We start from the raw sequence: 23,457 nt of genomic DNA, 5'->3' as shown, positions 1-23,457 counted from the left end.
CTCGCTAACGGAAGGAGAAAAAAACAAATATAAAATATGCCTTTGCCGCCATATGTGTGGCGCGTGCGTGACATTACCGCGCATGGCCGTATTTTCTGAATACTAACGATTTCACCTCTGATTTTCGATGATGGCGTAATAATCGTTGCGGAGTGCTCACTCGCGCTGTGTAAACGAAACACGGGGACGTTTTCACGCCTCTAATGTCTCTTTAATGGCTCTTTAATGCCAGCCGCGGCGCGAAAGCAACAATTTGCTCATTGACGTGACGTGCGGCTTGCTGCTAATTAAAAATCCATCCGTCCCTTTTCTATAGTTTTCCCCCATACGTGTAATTAAAGATAATAATTGAGAAAAAAAAGCACTTGTTTTTGTTTTGCCAGCAATAGTAACAAAGTGTCAGCTCAGCTAATGAATTTCTTACACGTTAATGAATTATTTATTGTCGCTACGCTGTGAACTAACCTGCATCCTCATTTGCAGTTTTATTTACTAGCTCTGCATAGCGTGTAGTATGTCAAAAAAATAGATTGACTCCGGAAATAGGAAAAAAAACTGATAGGGTGGGGGAAAATACATGGAATTTCTTTCTTGTACCACTGCTGATGTGAGAATGAATCACTGAATAAATACAATTAAAATTTAAAGCATTAAAAGCAGGAAGTGTCAAGAAACATTAGAATGAAGCTTGTAGCTATGCAACATGCAACATCTTTTTTTTTTCTTTTTTACTATTCCAGTTCAATGGATTTTTAGTTGTCTTTTGTGGAACGGAGCGAAATATATTAAGCAGGCATATGTCACTGAGGTTAGATTTAAGTTATTGACACGATTATAAAAGTGTTGTTGAATTGAAGTCATATTTAACCCATTTGTGTTAAATTTATGTTGCACTATGTATTTTATGTATTTTTATTCTTTTTTTTTAACAAACTGTGTCTTTCAGTTGTGTGTAATGTAGGGACATGCAGGTCAAATTTTTTCATTGCCCACCTAATTATTGCTTGTAAAAATAAAGAATGAACCTTTCGCGAGTAAATGATCGGCCATAATCGGACGATGTAAACGCTCAGGCCAAGGTTTAGCTATTCGAGTCAAATCGTGTCTCCCAAATCCCAAGTCAAAGTCTGTTTTAGTCTTTCATAAGCCACACAAGTCCCAAGTTTAAATTTTGGACTGGCGAAGTCATGTGACTCAATAATCGGCAAATATCGTCCATAAATCGGGTCCAGGTGTACCTGTTCAAGTCCAAGCCAAGTCAAATCGTGTCTCCCAAATCCCAAGTCCGAGTCAGTTTGAGTCTTTCATTAGTTCCACATATCCCAAGTTCTAATTTTGGACAAGCGAAGTCATGTGACTAAAGAATCTGCAAATCTCATCAATAATCGGACGATTTAAACGGTCGGGTCCAGGTGTACCTGTTCAAGTCGAAGCCAAGTCAAATCGTGTCTCCCAAATCCCAAGTCAAACTCAATATGAGTCTTTCATAATGCACACAAATCCCAAGTTTATATTTTGGACCATTCAAGTCACCTGACTAAATAATCGGCAAAAATCGGCCATAATCAGCCGATTTCAACGGTTGGGTCCAGGTGTACCTGTTCAAGTCAAAGCCAAGTCAAATCGTGTCCCCCAAATCCCAAGTCAAACTCAATATGAGTCTTTCATGACGCACACAAATCCCAAGTTTACATTTTGGACCATTTAAGTCACCTAACTAAATAATCGGCCAAATATCGGCCATAATCGGCCGATTTAAACGGTCGGGTCCAGGTGTACCTGTTCAAGTCAAAGCCAAGTCAAATCATGTCTCCCAAATCCCAAGTCAAAGTCAATTCGAGTCTTTCATAACTCACACAAATCCCAAGTTTAAATTTTGGACCATTCAAGTCACGTAACTAAATAATCGGCAAAAATCGGCCATAATCGGCCGATTTCAACGGTCGGGTCCAGGTGTGACTGGTCAAGTCGAAGCCAAGTGAAATCGCCTATCCCAAATCCCAAGTCCAAATCGGTTTGAGTCTCTGAAACCCCCCCAAGTCCCAAGCTTGAATACTGGACTGGCGAAGCCATGTGATATTTTTGTAATTAAGCAAAGGCGGGCGGCGCGTGTGTGTGGGCAGGGTGCGTATCGAGGCCATCTCGGACAACAGCGGGAAGCTGCAGCTCTCCCTGCAGGAGATCATCGAATGGCTGACGGCCAAGGACGAGGAGCTGTCGGAACAGCTGCCCATAGGAGGCGACGCGGGGGCCGTGCAGCACCAGAGGGAGTTCCACCAGGTAACGTTCGAATCCCGACACCTTTTCATATCCGCCAACTCCGAGGGGGATCGGCGACCTCCGCGCGATAGATTTGCACATAAATACAGCCGGATGTATTCAGTGGCTGTTCCGGCTCGATGGAAGTGCGAATCCCGCTGAGTACCCCTTTGCACTTTTAACCCCTGTGGGAAATTTTGAACCAACGTGGGCTTTTGATGTGTGATGTCAGAGGAAAACCATGAGAGGGACACCCTATAGGTGCCAAATATAGCCTATGTCAGGCTCATTTACTGCCATTCAAAATTACAAATATTATCAATTGTAGTCAGATTGAAAATCCGATGTTTTATTCTGCATTTTTCTCAATATTTTCCTGCATCCAGTTCAATGACAACTTGCAAACGTGGCACTATAGAAATGTTTGACACCCCAAAACCACCGGGCGGCGCTAGAGGCCAATTTATGACATTTGCAAGCCTTTCAATGACTTTAATGATTGGCTTAGCCTGGACTCCCATCGTACCAAAGTCTTAAAGTCATAATACTCTAATTATGATGTAATACATATTCCAATTTCAAGTTCATAAATATATATACAGTGTAGTTACTTTTGCTATTATTGCATTATATATAATATGTAACTATAAAGTACATCGTTTTTTGTGATTTATATATATATATATATATATATATATATATATATATATATATATATATATATATATATATATATATATATATATATATATATATGGATAGGGCTGATGCCACTGAAGGTTTTGAGAGGTTGAAAGTAAATATATATACTTCTATTTGACGATATTATGTAAGGCCAGGCTAGTGAAAAATCCCCCAACAGCCAAGGGTTAAAGTGGCAATCTGTTTCCCGAGTGTGAAAATGGATTGAGGGTGTTCCCGGGGTCATGCGCTGTGATCTGTGTGATGCGTGTGATTGCTCTTCCATTTATATCTACATTCTCCGTGGTAGATTGGTTCCGGTCCAAGATGGATGGAAAAAAAGACCAAATCATTATCTGTTTAATGTTTTCGGCATCAAGAGGGTGAGTCGCGATGGTCGGAGTTTGAAGATCCTGGCGGCGTCTGTTATCGTAGGATTTGAATGTGTTTATTGTCCGACGCTCGGCGGAACCTTCTTGCAATTTGATGACGTTAAAAGATATGGCAAGGACATCTGGGTTTGGGAGTTTTTAAAAGTGGCAAGATTAAGGTTTTCTGAAGTAGCTTTTTGATATGGCGCTTTTCATAAAATCGCAAAGTCCATCGCAGGTTAAAACACGAAATCGACGTTTGACGCTATGTCCTTGCCCATCAATGAGGAAAAAATACGTCTCGATCCGCTTAAAACCTTTGTGCAGTATTTGGAACATTTGTATTCCATTTGACTAGAATTTTCGTCAGGCTTTGTTTTGGACTACAAAAACCGACATTTTTGCGTACTTTTTTTTTATATTAAAGCGCATTTAGTCTCAGGTTCTCATCAACAAAATGGAATTTAAGATTTCATTATTTTTATCGTCGGATGATCAACTTTTTCATCGAACCCTTGCGCATTATTTTAACCGTTTTTCGGTTATTTTTCTTGCACTTGAATAGGATTTTCGTCAAGTTTCGTTTTGGACTACAAAAATGAGGACATTTTTGTACATTTTTGTAGATGATTAGGTACGAAGCTAGTTTAACGAAACAAAAAAAAACGTACAAAAAGGAGGACATTTTTGTACATTTTTTTTTTGTTTCGTTAAACTAGCTTCGTACCTAATCATTTACAATATGAAGTTAGAGAATTAATTAGCATTATTGTTATGCAACCAACATTTCCCTCACGTTTTTAACTACGGAAATGAAGCGTTACCTTAGCATGGATTTTTATTTTGTTCACATAGTCTCGCATGTAACTGCAGTACGGCATAACTTTTAATTGTCATTATCGTCTCGTGACGAGCATTTTAGTCAAATTTTGCTTATTACTATGAATACAAAGAGACATTTTAGCGTTTTAGCGTTTCATGAAACCACATTTAGTTGCATATAAATGCATATATATATATTGCATATATAACAACAATATTGCATCAAAGATTTAATTATCAGAGATTTAATTACCATATATATTACCATATACAGTATATGTATATATATATATATATATATATATATATATATATATATATATATATTCTAGTATATATCTCCTCATAATTCTGGTCGAGGACAGCAACACGGTGGCACGGTGGGCGAGGTTACTGAGGTGTTTCGCAGTGTATTCCAAATGTAAGCAGTAGTGTGTTGAGCTGTTGTAAAATTGGCGCAAGGAGCTTCTTCTTGCAGCTGAATTATGGACCAGTTGGAGTTTATGGAGGGATTTGTGAGGGGGTCTCAAAAGAAGGAAATTGCTGTGAGCGGAGACGGCGCTGAAACAGGGAGCGGGACGGGTAAAGGCAATGGAAGCGGGGAAGGCGCCACGTTATTTATGCGTGTGTTAAATGACGGGGAGCGGTCCAGGATGACAGGCTTGACCCCAGTGGAGACCCGAACGGTGGAATTATGGACGGTAATCGGGAAACTGACGTTGACGTGGGTTTTTAAGGAAATTTGCCCTAAAAGTGATTGCGAGCGCACGTGTGAACGTGAAGGTTGTGTTTGCCAAAGATATTGCCTATGGGAATGCGATGTGATGAAGAGGAGGGGCCCCAAGGCGGAGCCCTGGGGCACATCTGTTGACGGGGGATGGCTGGGAGTTAAATGATTGAAGTTCAGTCAACTTCTTTTAGTTGGCAAAATACCAGGGAAAGCGCGTTATTCTCAAGGGTGCGCCTCATTTTTCCTGGGTTACTCACATGAGTACCAGGACGGAGTGTCTTTCATTAAAAAGTCTCCTGCGTCAAGCGCAATTAGTGCGAGAGAATGGTACGCAGTCCCAAGCCGATTCAGTAAACAAAGGAAAATATATCCCCATGATTGGAAGACATGGGATGCACATGCGAAAAGGTGAGGAGAACATTTTGCAAGAGTCATTCAGTATTAAATTGCTTCATGTTCCAATTAATTGTCTCTTAATTTGACAGGAAAAAAAGGAACTGCTGCATTTGGATAAATCATTCAATTTTTTTTACATTTTTTAACCCTGCACAAGTCTCCTGTTTGTCTTAGTTTCAGAGTATGTTAACCAAAAGTGTCCTTGAAGGTGACCCAGGAGAAATGGAGTGAGAAAGTGTTTAAGACGGTGAGCTAGTGTTTTGCTTGTCGTTCCTCGCTGTTGGAAGGATTGAGCGAGTGCGCGTCGGGGGGGAAGGGGATTTTGCGGCGAGACTCTCTTTTTGTGAAAGGCAGGCGAAAATCATCTTTCTTTTAGTCAACAGACCCTAGAGAGGGGCTATCCACAGGGAGGAGTAAGGCGTCGAGGGTGAAGCCCCTCCAAAATGTTCCGCATTGTGCATAATTTATCCTAATCTGATTTGAAGGCTTTTAATACACTGCCAGACCAGGATGAAGTCTCTGAGTGTGAAATTTAGCCGGGATTCAAGTTGGAGCAAGGCAGCCGCTCCAGGAATTCATGGATCAGCTCCTTTAGGTCACATCGGAAAGAAAAAAAGATGGAGACAATGAGTGGATGAAGGGGTGAGCGATTAAAAAAAGAAGAAGAAAAATTTAAAAAAGAGAAAAGACTAGCTCTTTTGTAGAAAACGACTCCAGCGAGTCGTTTTTTTAACCAATATTTGAAGTACAATTGCCCCAAATCTCGGATTGGTCCTTTTTTGTCCCAAATTGGGTTAGTTGTGACCCATCTATTTTTAGAGTGTACTCACGTTCACATCTTTGGCTGCCTTTGAGTCTTGAAATAACCTTCACTCTCAAAAAAAAAACAGTTTTTGTTTTGTTTTTGTAAATGAATACCGCTAAATAAATAAACCAATCTGTGTCCACAATGATCAGTCTCAAAGAGGATGGACACAATGAAAGGATGAAAGGGTGAGGGAGGAAGGTTTGCTGAGGGAATCTTATCGAAGGCGACAGCTCTGAAATTTGCGGCATTTCTTTCATATTTTCTTCGGCGCTACCTGCGCTGTGCTTGCCTTTCATTGAGGCTTTTGTTGGAATCTCATCACCTGCTGTTTATCAAGTTTGCTTGCCTCTTGGCTGATATTTAAACTCACCACTTGACTGCGCAAGGTTTCTCCTGGCATGTAGATTGCCTGCTTTCATTGTAACTCTTTCATAAAAATTGTTGATGCCTGTCTGTGAGCTTTCCGCTGGCCCTGAAGTGCAAATCACACCGACAAAAAATCCAAGCAGACAAAAATCGGTAATTGCAAACAAAAAACAAAAACAAAAAAAGAAAAAGGAAGCACACCATAAAAAAGAGAACGCAAGAAAAAAGAAGCACACGGGAAAAAAAGAGCGTGCAAAAAAGAAGAAAGAGGAAGCTCACAATAAAAAAGAGCACTCAAGAAAAACGAAGCTCGAAAGAAAAAGAAACAGAAAAGAAAATAGAAACACTTAAGAAAGACACAGTAAAAAAGGAGCAGGCAAGAAAAGATACATTAAAAAAAGCACACAAAAAAGAAGCAACATGAAAAAGACACATGCAAAAACACACACAATAAAAATAATAATAGAAAACAAAAGAGTATCCAAGAAAGAAACACACAAGAAGAGGACACAAGAATAAAGACAGTAAAAGAAGAAGACTCAAGATAAAAGAAGCATGCAAGAAAGACACACAATAAAAAGACGACGCATGAAAAAAGACAATAAAAAAAGAGTATGCAAGACAAAAGACACACATTAAAAAAGAGCATGAAAGAAAAGCAGGAAAGAAAAAGGAAGCGTTTGCAAGAAAGTACGCAAGAAAAGAGTACGCAAGAAAAAATACACAAAAACAGAAGCATGAAAGCCAAAAGAAACCCAAAAGAAAAATGCACACAAGAAAAGCGCACACAATAAAATAGAGCATGCAAGAATAAAGACGCATGAAAAAAATGTCAACAAGTCCTTGAATGAAGACTTTTGTGAGAAAAAAAAACAGTCCAAACCCACGCTGTTCACCTTTGCGACAATATTCGAAGGAACCCAAATCCCCGGACTGCAGAATTGGATGGAGAACGCGGCGCCTTTCATCGCGTCTCCAGTAGGGCCGGAGCGGAGCTCCAGCCGAGTTGCCTTCCTGCCGTTTCATCCGCTCTTTTGTGCCGGCGGGCCGGCTGCGTGACTTTTCCCAGCTCTTCCAGCTGGAGCGCGTAATCCCCATGTGATCCTGCCAGTAGAACCTCCTTATCCCTTCAAGTCACTTCTTTGCGCAAAACTTCTTTGCGGCTGATGTCTTTCTGCCCAGCGTCTGCTATTCCTCGTCCTCATCTCGTCCAAACTAAAAGATCGCGCCCGCTAACTCCCGTTTTGTATGAAAGGTGACGCAGGTCAGTGGTTCTCAAATGGCTACCAGTGCCCCTGGGGGTACTTGAAGGAACTACGGGCGGTACTGGAGATTTGAATGAAAACAAACATGAAAAATCCTGTAAAAATTGTTTCGGGAAAATATGAGGTCACAAAACAAATGGGATGTCTTGTGCGTTATTCAATTTTAAAATTTAAGAAAGCCAGATTGTACCCAATTGTCGTGTGCCTCCTCTCGTCACCTGTCGCGTTAATGCTTTATTTTTGCAAACACATCTCTACTACAATCCAAAACAGAACGCTTTATGATTCATATTTTCCTATGGACAAATATCTATTTATTATTCTTTCTTTTTGAGAACAGGTCTGACACTTGATGTTAGTTTCTTGAGGGGACAAATATTTAATAATCAATAAATTAATGATTTATTTTTGTCACCATATCTCGACTGTAATCCCAAAACAGGACACGTTATGATTCATATTTTCCTGTGGACGAAGGTTTATTTGTAATGATTATTTTTTGAAAACAGGTCTGACACTTGATGTTGATTATTTTTTGAGAACATATTTATTAATATTTGAGTGGAAATATTCCTAAATATCTTTCATTACTGCGCCTTTAAAAGCTTTAAAAAATTAGGAAAAAAATGCAAAGGGTTATAATTAAGCATATATATATATATATATATATATATATATATATATATATATATATATATATATATATATATATATATATATATATATTTTTTTTTTTTTTTTTTTTTTTTTGGCGCAGGACCAAACGATGCAGAGCCGGTCGGCGGCAGATCGGAATTGGCATGCGCCTCAATCCACTTGCTTGCTTAATGGCGCATTGGGGTGTGCTTGTAAGGACTGTAAATATCTGGACTTTTTCTCCTCAGGTGCGGGTTTCCCAGTGGCGATACATCAGCGTCATTGACTGCCCGGGAGTAAATACTGTAACAGATGGCTGACATAAACTTGTTTGAATTACAGATCATTGCCAGCCAAACCCACTTTTGCGTTTTTTTTTTTTTTCTTTCCTCACTGTGAAGGATTACGGTCGCGTTTGTCTGAAGGCTCTGCAAATCTGCACGCCGGGCTTGTAACTGAATCTTTTTATAAACAAGGCACATTTTCTTCTCAATCGTTTCGATGTCTGCTCGGAGCTTGGTGATTTTTTTTTTTTTTTTTTTTCCCCAAGAAACCGTTTCTCTGATTTCCTTTCTTTCACCGCGTGCTCATCAGGCTTTTATGGAGGACGTCAAGTCCCGAGGGCCGTTCATCTACTCGGTTTTGGAGTCGGCGCAGTCCTTCCTGGCCCAGCATCCCTTCCAGGAACCCGAGGAGACCCTGGCTGAAGGCAAAGGTCAGTCGCCTTCGCTGTCGGAATTGAAATTTACGGAAAAGATCCGAGCCGCGGTGGACCAGATTTCACCTCACGGGGGCATGTTTTCTTCGCTCCGTGGGACCTTCAGGGTCAAAGAGGTACAGATGCCATTTTTCAGAGTGTAAAGAGATATGTTCAGAATATAAAAGTACTCTCGGATCGAGACGGCTAACAATTTCTCACATCTCCGCTTATGCCATGTGAGGAGTAATTGCGCCTCCAGGGCACCAGGCGGTGCTGTGTTAATACCGGCCTCTGATTTAAAAACTGGCAAACTTAACATTTCTTCCAGCTCCCTGACAGAAACTATAACTACAATGTGAGCCACGACGAAAATAAGTTTGACACCTCTGATGGGTACTCAAAAAGTAAGCGTGTGTACTTAAAAATACCCATTTTTTTTACAACAATGCATTTTTTAACTTGCATAAAAAGTGGGTCGAGACCTAGCGACTGCTGTAGATCACAGACAAAGTTGAGTTTGTTTATTCCCTGATTCACCCTGTTTTCCTTATTTTCCACATCTTCCTGTTTTTACGAGCACCTTTTCATCCTTGCTCAAGATGTTTTCTTCTTCTTTATAGCTTGTTTACGCCAAGACCGGTACAAACCAAGTCAAATACAACATGCCTTTGTCACCTTAAAAAGACAGATGGCTTTCATTAATTATTTGACGCAAACCCCTACGATATTTCATCCAGGACGTTTTTCATCTTTGAAATGTCTTTGTCTGCAGAGGTGTCCCCCCGCCGACGGATTCTCAACGTGAGTCGCTCGGTGTGGAAGCAGGCCAACGTGGCCAGCGACCTGTGGGAGAAGCTGACGGCGCGATGCGTGGATCGACACAGGTCGCCGCTTGGTTCTCGTCCTCCGACAAAATTTCAAATATCGCGCTTTAAAACGGTCATTTACATGTGCGTCCCTGTGGACGTTTTGGCCGCAAAGGTACACAGAAGGAATTTTTGGAACGCTATTAAAATATTGACCCAAATTAACACTAGTATTACTAGTATACTAGAATAAACACTAGTATTGTAAATCCCCAAATATGAGACGTATTTTCTCTGAAAAATGAAGGCCAAAAGAATGGGTGCGTCCTAGAAATATTGGCCAGAGTTAGCTTATGTCGTTAGGGCATTCTTTTCAATAAAAGAAGCGAGCGCACTGAACCAACGTCCGAGTCCATCCTCGTTCCCGCGCAGGATTATTAATAAAAGGACAAGATCATGTAAAAGTTCTGATTTTGGCTTATATTCCTAATCATAAACATGGTGTGGCACGGTTGCTGCGCAACTTCCGAAATTGAGGGCAAAATGAACTCGAGCTGCGTCGCGAGGAGAAGGATGAACTGCTGCTGCATTCACTGACCGGGCACAATGTGGGAAATCTGAAAGACTTTTAACCTAAACCGCAACAGATACATTACGTATGGATACGAACGCAAGAAAATATGAAGTATTTACAAAAGACTAGATTTATGTGTTTATCATGGAGCCTTGTGTATGCTATTTGTATTGTTTCCAAACCCCTCAGGCACATGGAGAGGACTTTGGAACGTCTCCTCCAAACCCAGGCAGTGATGGAGGAGCTGGCGGTGGCCCTTGAGCAGGCCGAGGGGGTGCGAGACGCCTGGGAGCCCGTGGGAGACCTCTTCATCGACTCCTTGCAGGACCATATCGACGCCACCAAGGTTTGTGAAGCAGGATGTTTGTTTAATGAACAAAGTTGTTTTGTTTTTTTTATTTACGCATGAAAGTTGCGAAAATACGCAGATTTAAACATTCCTGTTTACTCGGAGACAAGATCTCAACTCAAACTCCGCCTTTAAATTTCTGGTTTATGATTGCGACGTGGATCTGGAGAATTTGGCGAGTCTCCATTTTTGAATACATTCACAATTTAACATAAGATAAAATGAAATGAACAAAAATATAAGTGGCTCTCGGAAATGGATAGATATATTATTTATGAATGAATGAATTTTTTATGAATTTTTGGCCACGCATCCCCAGGAGTCCGCGGGCGCCACTTTGAGAACCACTGATCTAGAGAATTTAGCGATTCTCCACTTTTGGAAAAGAAAAAACCCGGCATATGCACGAATCCCGGCTATGTGTAAAGGATGCCTTGGTGAAACTACTGCCACCTAGTGGCTTGGCATGCTTGTAGATGAATAGCGGCATTTTTTTTCCAATAAACGAAATGGACGGAATTTTTTTCTTACACACAAAGGGTGGGAAAAAAATGCTTGATCCCAACTCTACCCCGAAGAAAAAAAATCCTCCAAAACAGAGGGAAGATCAGCTTGGTCGTTTGGCGGGAATGTGATTAGGCGCCGCGATTCATTAGGCAAAACGGCAGAATAATGGCACGCCTTGGACCGGCTTGTCACTCGCTTAACCATAAAAACAAAAAAAAAAAAGCAGACGTGACAACGCACGCTAAGGAGACGGCGGCGGCGACCGCGGGAGCTGATGGTTATCAACTGTGGTTAATCCCTTGACGTTTTTCACAGTCACGCCGTCAGTTAGGCAGGCTTGCTGTTTGTTATTACCCCTGTTAACTCTCTTACATGAAAACCCATTTCTGATGGTTGGGGGCTTCAAAAATAAAAGAACTTTGCCAGATACGAGATTCTTACTGTTAATAAAAAAAAAAAAATCAATGGATGATTGAACTTTTTTTTCGCCATGTTTTTTTATATTTATGTAATTATATATCTTAGATTATTCATAAGTCTACTACACAAAAGCCCATTTGTGCCTGTCAAAGGCTTCACAAAAAAGAGAAAGAAAAACGTAAACCTGATTGCAGTCAGTCTTCCCAAAAAAAAGGAAAAAAAAGGGAAACAAATCTGCCAAATACAGATTTCTTAATATTAAAAAAAAGACAACAAAGGTTTCAGAAAGTAAATTTAAAAAGAATTATTTTTTTTTTATATTTTTGCCTGTCATAACGGGTTTTTTTTGTCAGTTGGGGATAGTTATTTTTTTCCGTCAGAAAATAATTAAAAAAAATAATTAAATAGAAATATTTTTTAAAAAATATTTAAAAAAAACTCACATTTTGTATTAATATAATTATTCTTTTTATTGTTGTACATTAAAGCGCATTTTTGCTAGTCAAGTGCTTCACAAAAAACAAACAAACAAAAAAACATAAACCTGTTTGCACCAAAGTTCTTTCCAAAAAAAAAAAACTCTGCCAGATACAGCTTTCTCACTGTTTGAATAAAAACAAAACAAAACAAAAACAATGAATGGATTTTTTTTACAAAATCTGCCGTATTATTATTATTTTTTTATTTTTTTATTTTTTATTTTTTGCCAGCGAGATTTTTTTTTTAATTTCAGACAGTGTTTTAGCAAAAAAAAAAAGGAAAAATAAATACAAATGTTAAAAAAAAAAGTTAGTGGACCAAAGTCTTCCTTAAAGAGAAAACCCCCGCTTTTTGCAGAAACTCACTAGGGCACCATCTAGTGGCATGCAAAAGCATCACTGAATTATACAGAACCTTATAACATTAACTATAGACTTTGCATAATGTCATGTAGTTTTTAACCATTTTTTTTCCCCAGTACAGTAAGTGAGCGTTCAGTCGTATTTGAAATCCATTTTGCTTGCGGCAAAGATCGCTATTCTCACTTCCGCTTCCCAGAAGTGGCTTATTAAAGCAGCTCCAGCACAAATAAATATCGTATAAAGTTTTCCTCCTCCAGGTTTCATCTCAACTTTCATGTTTCTATGATCTGCACTAAAAACGCCCACCAGTATTCAAATAGCTGACAGCGCAAAAATAAACCGGGACGCTAATAAATACTTTTGCGCCCATAAGCTATGCTTTTTTTTTATTGGTTGTGGTTGGATTGGTTCAAAGATAGCCGCCTGCGATTGGGTTCCGGTCCCGGTCCCGTTTATGACGGAGAGCGACCGTAAGTGTGTAACGGTGTGTGTAAATGCCACTTTCAATGGGAATTTTGATATTATAGAGATGCAGGCATGTACCACAGAGGATTTGGGCCAGTGACAAAAAAAAAAAAAATGAACGTTCTCTCGCTTTTATCGCAGGATTTCGATTTTCAACTTGGAATTAATACCGTAGAATAACTTTGACTTTCTTCTCAGATTTTAAAGTCTGAATTTGTAAAAATTCTGACTCTGTTCTCAGAAATTTCCGAAATATTTCCCAAATTATGAAACAATTCCCGGAACTCGTAAGTTCGACAATTATGAATTTATAAAATGTTGTTGTCAGAGCTCTAACTTTGAAGTTCAAAATCGGACTTTATTGTGAGGGTTCTCTAAATTTTGACGTTAGTCAGAATTTTTACTCTAAAGTGAAAATTTATCCTCAAAATTGTCACTTTAGAGACAATCCTGAAGTGAATTCAGAATTCACTGAAATCTGAGAATTCTGAGTTTGATTTCAAACTTGATTTCTAAGAGCTTTTGTCCGATGTTTCCACATCAACCGCCCAAATCGGGTCCAAATCGAGACCGAGGGGTTTGGGAACTCCGAATTCCGTGTTAAGTTGGAATCTTGTGGTTATCGCTGCTGTTGTGCCGCCGCAGCTTTTCAAGCAAGAACTGACGCAGGTGAAGGAGGGAATGAAGCACATCAACGACCTGGCCCACCAGCTGGCCATTTCCGACGTCCATTTGTCCATGGAGAACGCCCGCGCCCTGGAGCACCTCAATAACAGATGGAAAGTGCTGCAGGTACAGCTTTCTGAAAACGCATTGAGAAATCTGCAAGTGAATTGAGGGTTCTGACTCGAAAGCGAGAATTCGGAGAAGAAAGGCAGAATTCTCGCGGTGAATTCAGGGTTCTATAGTGCTGAGCTGATTTTCATCTCAGAATTCTGATTTTCTTCTCGGGATTCTGACTTTGAATTTGGACTTCTGACTCTCAAGTGAGAATGTTGACTTTCTTCTCGGAATTGTCAGTCAGGATATCAAAATTGTGACTTTATTCCCTGACTTCTGATTTTGAAATCAGTTCTAAATTCAAAGTCAGAAGTCAGAGAGTTCAGATCTTGAATTATGACCTCAGAATTCTCACTTTGAAGTTGGAGTTTTGACTCTAAAGTGAGAATTTTGACTCTCGGAATTGCCAAAATCAGAATTTTGACTTTCCAGTGAAAATTGTGACTTTATCGTCTGACTTGGAAATCAGTTCTAACTTTAAAGTCAGAAGTCTGAGAGTTCAGATCTTGAATTATGACCTCAGAATTCTCACTTTGAAGTTGGACTTTTGACTCTAAAGTGAGAATTTTGACTCTCGGAATTGCCAAAATCAGAATTTTGACTTTCAGTGAAAATTGTGACTTTATTTTCTGTCTTGGAAATCAGTTCTCACTTTAAAGTCAGAAGTTTGAGAGTTCAGAGCTTGAATTATGACCTCAGAATTTTCACTTTGAAGTTGGAGTTTTGACTCTAAAGTGAGAATTTTAACTCTCGGAATTGCCAAAATCAGAATTTTGACTTTCCAGTGAAAATTGTGACTTTATCGTCTGACTTGGAAATCAGTTCTCACTTTAAAGTCAGAAGTCTGAGAGTTCAGATCTTGAATCATGACCTCAGAATTCTCACTTTGAAGTTGGACTTTTGACTCTAAAGTGAGAATTTTGACTCTCGGAATTGCCAAAATCAGAATTTTGACTTTCAGTGAAAATTGTGACTTTATTCTCTGACTTGGAAATCAGTTCTGCCTTTAAAGTCAGAAGTCTGAAAGTTCAGAACTTGAATTATGACCTAAGAATTTTCACTTTCAAATCAGAATTCTATCTTAATGGTGAGGATCCTGAGAATGAAGGGAGAATTCTGAGATTTCGATATTCATTCAAGGAATATTTTTTGCAGTACAAGCGATTTTTTATTTATTTATTTTTTAACAATACAAACCCCAATGATTCATTTGAATTGTAGTCTCATTTTAAAATTACAGCTTTACAATTTTAAGAAATTGTTTCTAATTCATCACGCTTTCTAAATTAGATTAAATAATTGAAGACTTACTGACTTGTTTTTGCACACAGATGGCGGATTTTTTGTTTAAAACGAGAAAACTTTGCTCATTTTTAATATTTAATATTTTCCTAGTTTTTGCCCCGACCCGTTGGATGTCTTCCTGTTTTTTTTAGTACATCGTGCATTCAGTTCATGAAGATTTGGAGTAGGACTCTTTCTTGGTTCGGCACTCCGGGGCAGGACTATTTCCATCTTCATTAAAACCGCCAGCTAAATTCCCGCGGCGCCTTGATTTTGGCCGCTCGGCGAGAACGGATGTCCAAATTTGATTTGCTAATATTTGTCGATCCGGGCTAATGTGGGCATTTGTCTTCCTTATGGCGCCTCAAATCGCCCGAGCGCAGCAGATCGCGTTCGGCCCGGCTGCAATTAGTGACATCACTGCCCGGACCGTATCGCTTGATTTTCAAGGACGTGGGCGGGGAAAGAACTGCTTGCATTCGCTCCGGAATATTTTTCGTTGAACTCCCCGCGTTTGCGTGGCCACACCCCGCTGACAATAACGACTTATTTCCCGTTGCAGCGATGACGAGTATTTCTCCCGTGTCGGAACATCCCGCGAGGATCACCGCAAAGTTAACCCTCGACTTAAGTTGATGGAAAAATTCACAAACGATCTCATGTTAACGTTCTTCTTTCGGGTTTTCCCCTCCGGGGTCGCCGCAGCCAATCAACTGCCTCCATTTAAGCCCGTCTGCTGCATCCCCATCTCTCGCTCAAACCACCTTCGTGTTGTCTTTCGCTACATCTGTACACCTCCTCTTTGGTGTCGGACGGTGTCGGACTCCAGTCCTCGAGGGCCGGTATCCTGCTTGTTTTCCGGTTTTCTCTGCCCAACTCACCTGATTCAAACGATTAGCTCGTTAGCAAGCTCTGCAGAGCTTCAAAATGATCCCAATCATTGGAATCAGGTGTTTTTGGAAACATGTAGGATACCGGCCCTCGAGGACTGGAGTTCCACACATGTGCTCTAGACCATAGGTGTCGAACTCCAGTCCTCGAGGGCCGGTATCTTGCTTGTTTTCGGGTTTTCTCTGCCCAACTCACCTGATTCAAATGATTAGCTCGTTAGCAAGCTCTGCAGAGCTTCAAAATGATCTCAATCATTTGAATCAGGTGTTTTTAGAAACATGTAGGATACCGGCCTTCAAGGACTGGAGTTCCACACATGTGCTCTACCATAGGTGTCGAACTCCAGTCCTCGAGGGCCGGTATCCTGCTTGTTTTCCGGTTTTCTTTCCCCAGCAAACCAGATTCAAACGATTAGCTCGTTAGCAAGCTCTGCAGAGCTTCAAAATGATCCCAATCATTTGAATCAGGTGTTTTTGGAAACATGTAGGATACCGGCCCTCGAGGACTGGAGTTCCACACATGTGCTCTAGACCATAGGTGTCAAACTCCAGTCCTCGAGGGCCGGTATCTTGCTTGTTTTCAGGTTTTCTCTGCCCAACTCACCTGATTCAAATGATTAGCTCGTTAGCAAGCTCTGCAGAGCTTCAAAATTATCCCAATCATTTGAATCAGGTGTTTTTGGAAACATGTAGGATACCGGCCCTCGAGGACTGGAGTTCCAGACTCTAGAGTCTAGAGTCTAGAGCGAGACCTCCTGCCTGTCTGGCCTCTCTGACCTAATCTCCCCAAATTCTCAACGTGTGCCGTCCCTGTGACGTATTCGTCTCCATCTTCATCCCTGCTAGCAAGCACATCCCTGCGCGCTTTTTACAGAAGACATCTGACTTAGTTTGTTGCTCGGTTTGTGTCTAGTCTCTTTTGATACCAGGTGAAACTACTTCCGGACAAAATTTGGACAAACGACACACAAACCGATTATCAACGACCCTTTTCCGACTGAACGTGGGTCATATCGCGCGGGCTACAACGCACGCCAGTTTTCAGCGATTTATTTATTTCAAATCTGAGACGGACGGGCCAGATTTAGCCCAACATCCAACGTAGAGAAGACGTCTCATGCCAGTTGAGACTATCGCGGTCCTTTTTTGTCCCGGTGGTTATTGATGCCAAACATTTTCGTTTCATCCCCTTTCCTAGTTTCGCACGTCGCCCGCCGGATCTCCCGAGGAATCGTGATTTACGATTCTGTGATCCGTGTCAGCGTTTCCTTACCTGCGGCTCTTCAAAGGCTCTTCAATGTCCTTCGGGACGGAAACCTTTGCCAAAGACATCGTTTATATGCCAGGCTTTGCTGTTAGTGGCCAAGCAGGTGTCGCTCGCGCATGTATTTTCTGGCGTCGTGGGGATCGGTGACGGCAAAGTGACACCGTGAGTCATTCCTTTTGATTTCATACCGCGTCTTATTTTTGCACCTTCTCAGGGTTCCATCGAGGAGAGGCTCAAGCAACTCCAGGACGCGCACCGAGACTTTGGACCCGGGTCGCAGCACTTCCTTTCAAGTGAGTCCCTTTGATGATGAAGCTCAAAGGATTGTACAAAATACCGCACAAGGGTTAAAATAAGCCGGCAAATTTAGAAAAAAATGGAAATAGCGATATTTATCACAATGGACGTCGGTGTCGATAATAAGTCTTAATTTTAGGCAATTATAAGCGATTAATGGTTTATCAAAAATAGTCATTGATTGCTTTGGTAATTGATTACCGTGATTCCCCAAATATAGGACGCACCTGTGTGTAGGAATTACCCTTAATTTTAAGGTCAAATTCTGATATTTTCTATGGCAACAATGTCAAAACTATAGCACAACAGAATATACCTTTCTCCCTTGTGTTTACATCTGTAAAATTTATATTTGTTGCGGGTTAAGTGTTTCAGATTTCCCACTTTGTGAGCGGTTGGTAAATGCAGCGCGAGTTGTTTTTGCTTTTCCTCACGACGCAGCTCAAGTTCTTTTTGCCAGAAATACCCGAAGCTCCGCCAAGTTTTTGATTGTGTTTACAGTATACGCTAAAAGATATAAATGAATAAACGAGTCATATAAATTTCCTTTCCGTGTACTCTAACCGTTGCACACAGCTTCATACCTTGCTAATCTTAATTGAATCAGCTGGAGACATTTACACGATCCAGTACATTTTAGAAATATTCCTGTGCGCGAACAAGGAATGACTCTGACATTGGCCCAGTCTGCTCGCTTCTTTTATTGAAATTAGTGCTGTAGCAACCTAAGCTAGCACGAGCCGCTGTTCGCTGCTAACAGCCAACCGACCTCCGCCCGCTAGCTTGTCCCGTTACGCTAATGATCGGAAGTGAGAATACGGACGATATAATAATGCACATTTGCGCGTCAAAACTCGCCTTATGTGGCTGACGGATCAATCTTCCTCAAATTATGTCAAATAAAAAAAAAGACATGTTTAAGTTACCGCTAATAGGACGCACTCGGGTAATAAGCGGGTCTAATGTTTGCGGAATTCCGGTGGTTGTCGATGACTCTAATCGAAACAATCACGTGGCCGTCGTCCTCAAACGGCCGTCCTGGTTTTGTTGACTCGAGTTTGGCGTGACAAGGCAGTAAAGTGTCCCAGCTCGCTTTGTGTTTCGCTGGAAGCCGCAGCCGGCCGGCGCGGCGGCTCTTTTTTTCATATTGCGAGAAGCCTCCCCGCCGTCGCTTATCACACAGCTCATTGCTCTCACTCGAGCGAAGCCGGGTGGTATTTTTTTTTCAAATCCCGTCTTAGTGGAGCCGCCGCTGCGCAGGCGACACGGAGAGGCTGCGGAGAAGCCGCCAAATGTGATTTGGTTAGCCCGGTTCGGGCTGAGATGACGAGCGATGGCGTGACTGAGCCAGAGACCGCGGGCGGCCCCGTGCGCTTCTTCAAATGTTTTACTGCCGTCACGCTGCCTCGCCGATGCCGACGCCGCGCCGCAAATACTGTAGCGCTTGCGGCACCGTGCCGAGATGTCTGACTTTGTGGACTTCTGGAATCAGCTCGATATGCCGGGTTAGGTATCCGAGGGAGGGCTCTGCGTATCGTAACTACGGGGCCGAGGAAACTTTTCAACAAAAAAACAAGGACAGAAAGAAGCGAGACTGTTTGTACGAGTAAAAGTGAAGTTGCATGCATGTGTAAGAGAAGAGAAATGCTGTAAATGGTTATTTTACTTGCGTTGGATGCTATTATGTAAAGTCAATTATTTAACATGACAAAGCAGTGGTGCTTAAATGAGAATAGCTGAGATTTCACCCTAGGCCCGGGTGAGGCTAAGTGGCTAACAAGATGGATGGATGGATGGATGGATGGATGGATGGATAAGGCTAATGATTGGATGGATGATGGATGGATGGATACGGCTAATGATTGGATGGATGGATGGATGGATGGATGGATGGATGGATGGATGGATGGATGGACGGACGGACGGAAGGAAGGATGGATGAATGGATACGGTTAATGATTGGATGGATGGATGGATGATACGGTAAATGATTGGATGGATGGATGGATGGATGGATGGATACGGCTAATGATTGGATGGATGGATGGATGGATGGACAGACTGAGGGATGGATGGGTGGATGGATGGATGGATATGGCTAATGATTGGATGGATGGATGGATGGATGGATGGATGGATGGATGGATGGATGGAAGGATCGGTGGATAGACAGACTGAGGGATGGATGGATGGATGGACAGACTGAGGGATGGACGGACGGATGGCTGGATGGAGAAACGGAGGGATTGATGGATGGATGGATGGATGGATGGATGGATGAACAGATGGCTGAATGGATTGAGTGATGGAAGGATGGACAGATGGGTGGATGGACGGAAAGATGAATGGACAAACGGATGGATGGACAGACAGACAGATGGATAAATGAATGGATAGATGGGCAGACAGATGAATGGATAAGTACTGTAGACGGATGGATGGACAAACGGATGGATGGAAGGACGGACGGGTGGATGGAGCGACGTAGTAATGTTAAATGTATTAAAACAGTTAAAAATGTTAGCGTATTGCAATGGACTCATAACAATGTAGCAGAAAGTCGCTTCATTTTCCAATTGATTTGCTTTCAGTTTGAAAGATGTACTTTTCCTGCCTTAATTCATAAAAAGCATTACATTAGATTTGCTTATACCGGCAGAAAGCCAGTTTAAATCTTATAAACTCCCTGACGTGGCTTCATCGCAAGCCAACCTTGAGAATTTGTTAGGTTGCGATACCGGTGAAACGAGTCGTCTCCATGAGCAACAAACATCAGAACTACTCAAATTGCATTTTCAAAACGATAAGCGCCAATTGATTTCTACTTAAAGCTTTGAACCGCATTTTCATGCTTTGTGCTAGCAGCCGAGGCCCATTTAAGAAGGATGCACTTTCTTGGCTCGCTGCCGTTTTTCTTGTCTTTGCTCAATTGTAATGCGTGGAGACACACACACACACACACACACTCACACACACACTCACACAGCTGAGGCCTTCAACAGTTTGTCTTGTGTTCAGCTGCCAAGGTGAACTCGAGCATGACGTTCTCGGCTGCAACCGAAAAACGCCCCAGCTGACATGGAATATTCTTTCCCATTTTTATGCTTGGATTCTAATATTGAAGCGCCATTTTGTGCACAATTTCGGACCGTATTGGAACTTTAGTGAGAGCTACAATAACGTTTGTCACTTTTAGGGCTCAAACTGTTGTTGCAATTACAAAAGAGTCAAAACAAAATCTATGCCAAACACATTCAAAGTTATAAATGTGGTTAAGCCAAGTGGATGAAAATCATATGTGCACTTGACAGTTATGATTCAAATTTTTTTCAGAGTAAATAGCCAAATGATTTTTTTTCAGATTTTTTTCAGAGTAAATAGCTAAATGTCTGATTTTGTTGATATTTTACAACGCACAGCATTGGCTGAAGTTGTTCCAATTCATTTGCTCTTAATTTAAAAACAAGTCGAACAATGTTTAATGTATGTATATATGTATGTGTGAGTGTCTCTCTCTCTCTCTTCTCTCTCGCTCTCTCTCTCTCCTCTCTCTCGCTCGCTCTCTCTCCTTTCTCTCTCTCTCTCCTCTCTCCTCTCTCTCTCTCTTTCCTCTCTCTCTCTCTCTCTCGCTCTCCTCTCTCTCTCTCTCCTTTCTCTCTCTCTCTCCTTTCTCTCTCTCTCTCCTCTCTCCTCTCTCTCTCTCTCTTTCCTCTCTCTGTCTCTCTCTCTCTCCTTTCTCTCTCTCTCTCTCCTTTCTCTCTCTCTCGCTCCTTTCTCTCTCTCGCTCTCCTCTCTCCTCTCTCCTCTCTCTCTCTCTCTCTTTCCTCTCTCTCTCTCTCGCTCTCTCGCTCTCTCTCTCTCTCTCTCTCTCTCTCTCTCTCTATATATATATATATATATATATATATATATATATATATATATATATATATATATATATATGAACATGGCCACTGTCCACGCCATTCCCCTTCAGAATGGACATTGTTGTGATATCTGACAGACTGTATTTTGTTGGGAAGCAATAACAATGTGTTGTGTCTGCATTCACACAAAGGTCATTGCGGAAATAAGAGCGCTATCTCCCTCCCGCCCGCCCGCCCTCCTCATTCCTCTTCCTCCTCCTGTTAGGCCACGCCAAACAAACACCACGCTATCTATTTGTCCTTTGCGCGGCCGCCCCCCTTAATAAGGTCCGGACGGACAAGAGCGTCCGGGCAGCACTATTGCGGCGGCGCGCCCCGGCTTTTCGCGCACGGACGGTTTTTCCCGCCGTATAGATTTGTCTGTGGTGTGTGTGCAGGTTCAGTGCAGATACCGTGGGAGCGTGCCATCTCCCCCAACAAAGTGCCGTATTACATCAAGTAAGTGCAACATCATCATTTGTGTTTATCCCTGGCAACGCGGGCAGCCCCGCCCACAAAAACATGAAAAAATAGAGGGCCTTTTGTTTTTATTTTCCGTCACGGATCACCGTCCAGCCCACTGATGTTTGAAGCCAATCGTTTGTGTGACAATGACCTCATGGAGCAGTTTCAATGTGTCTGTAGTTAAAATGGCCCGGAAATGCTCACTTCCAAAATAATTAGTAATGAATGATTCTGAGATTCTGTTGCGATCGAATGGAATCAATTACCCCAAGTGTAAGAGGCTATTTTTCTTCCCCAAAAACGAAGGCCAAAAGTATGGGTGGAAATGAGCAAAAACTTCGCTTCATGTTCTAATTAATTTGATTTCAATTTGAAAAGAAAAAAAAATACTGATCCTTTCAAGCCGTTAAAAACAAATAACTTAGGTAAACAAAACGGCATTTTGCAAAGGTGTCATCATTGCACGATTTACCAGAAAGGTGGCTTAAATTCCCAATTTATTTGCTCTTAATTTGAAAAGAAAACTATGCAGTTCCTTTTCATGGTGCTAGAAAACATTAAATTAGATTAAACCTCAATAAAATATAAGCATACAACACGTTACAAAGGAGTCGCTATAGATTAATTTAGCATAAAATGGCTTCAGTTTCCAATTTATTTGCTCTTAATTTGAAAAGAAAACTATATAGTTCCTTTTGTGGCACTTTAAAAGATTAAAACAAAATAAAGGCATACAACATGTTGCAAAGGAGACAATTTAGCAAAATGTTTGCTTTATGTTCCAATTAATTTGCTCCTAGTTTGAAATGAAATTAAAACAGTTCCTAAATTATATTAAAACTTAGCAAAATAAAGGCATGCAGCGTGTTGCAAAGGAATCACGATAACACAATTTAGCAAAAACTTTGCCTCATGTTCTAATTGTAATTGTTCATTTTCAAAATGAACATTTACTGTTCCTGTCACAACATTCCAACTTCCAAGATGAGATTTCGTGATACCTCGAAAAACTCTGCCAACAGCTCACGTATCCCCTTCACGTGTTTCCAGTTGAGAACCACTGTATCAATCAATAAATCACTGCTCCTCTTTTCTCAGTCGGCAGCATTGCATTCCCGCATTTCCCTAATTTATTGCAAGGCGATTCTTATTTTCTCATACGTCTATAAAATCCGAGCATATTCGTTCAAACGGATTTTTCGACCTCGTTAAATTGCGCAATCGCTCTACGCCAAGCGTAGCTTAAGTTGCTATTAAAAAGCGAGCTCAATAAATGATAATGAAATCTATCGCGGCAACAATTTATTGACTTACGTTGTCAATTGGCGTCCACTTTTTCGCTTGCTTTCGTCCTCATTTGCGCTGCTTGGTAGGCTCATGAATATTTATATGTATTGTTTGCAACACAACCTTCAGGAGCTTTCGCTGTTTTGTTTTGTTTTTTTCAAGTTGACCTAGCAGCCCCCGTACCTAGAACAAAAGCACAGTGGATCTGTCTTCCGTTTTAATCGCGTTCAAATTGCCTGGAGAAAATGAAGACATGAGACGGTGCCAATTCTCTTCAAATCTCTT

The 23,457-nt window shown here is 41.2% G+C and overlaps 1 protein-coding gene across 2 annotated transcripts in view; it reads left to right on the top strand.

Moving 5' to 3' along the window:
- The window catches only part of drp2 (dystrophin related protein 2), a 126,120-nt gene that overhangs the window by 74,915 nt on the left and 27,748 nt on the right, over positions 1 to 23,457 (top strand). For both annotated transcript variants that reach the window (XM_088432119.1, XM_088432118.1), the window contains exons 4-10: positions 2,124 to 2,280; positions 8,929 to 9,049; positions 9,807 to 9,918; positions 10,604 to 10,760; positions 13,643 to 13,789; positions 17,433 to 17,511; positions 21,819 to 21,879. In XM_088432119.1, the coding sequence (XP_088288245.1) occupies positions 2,124 to 2,280; positions 8,929 to 9,049; positions 9,807 to 9,918; positions 10,604 to 10,760; positions 13,643 to 13,789; positions 17,433 to 17,511; positions 21,819 to 21,879 (834 nt within the window). The remainder of the gene's footprint in view (positions 1 to 2,123; positions 2,281 to 8,928; positions 9,050 to 9,806; positions 9,919 to 10,603; positions 10,761 to 13,642; positions 13,790 to 17,432; positions 17,512 to 21,818; positions 21,880 to 23,457) is intronic.

Source organism: Hippichthys cyanospilos, chromosome 13 (assembly GCF_059441005.1).
Source record: "Hippichthys cyanospilos isolate Australia breed blue-spotted pipefish chromosome 13, RoL_Hcya_1.0, whole genome shotgun sequence".
NCBI lineage: Eukaryota > Metazoa > Chordata > Actinopteri > Syngnathiformes > Syngnathidae > Hippichthys > Hippichthys cyanospilos.
The sequence above is the reverse complement of the archived record's forward strand: the minus strand, read 5'-3'. Positions and strand labels throughout refer to the sequence as shown.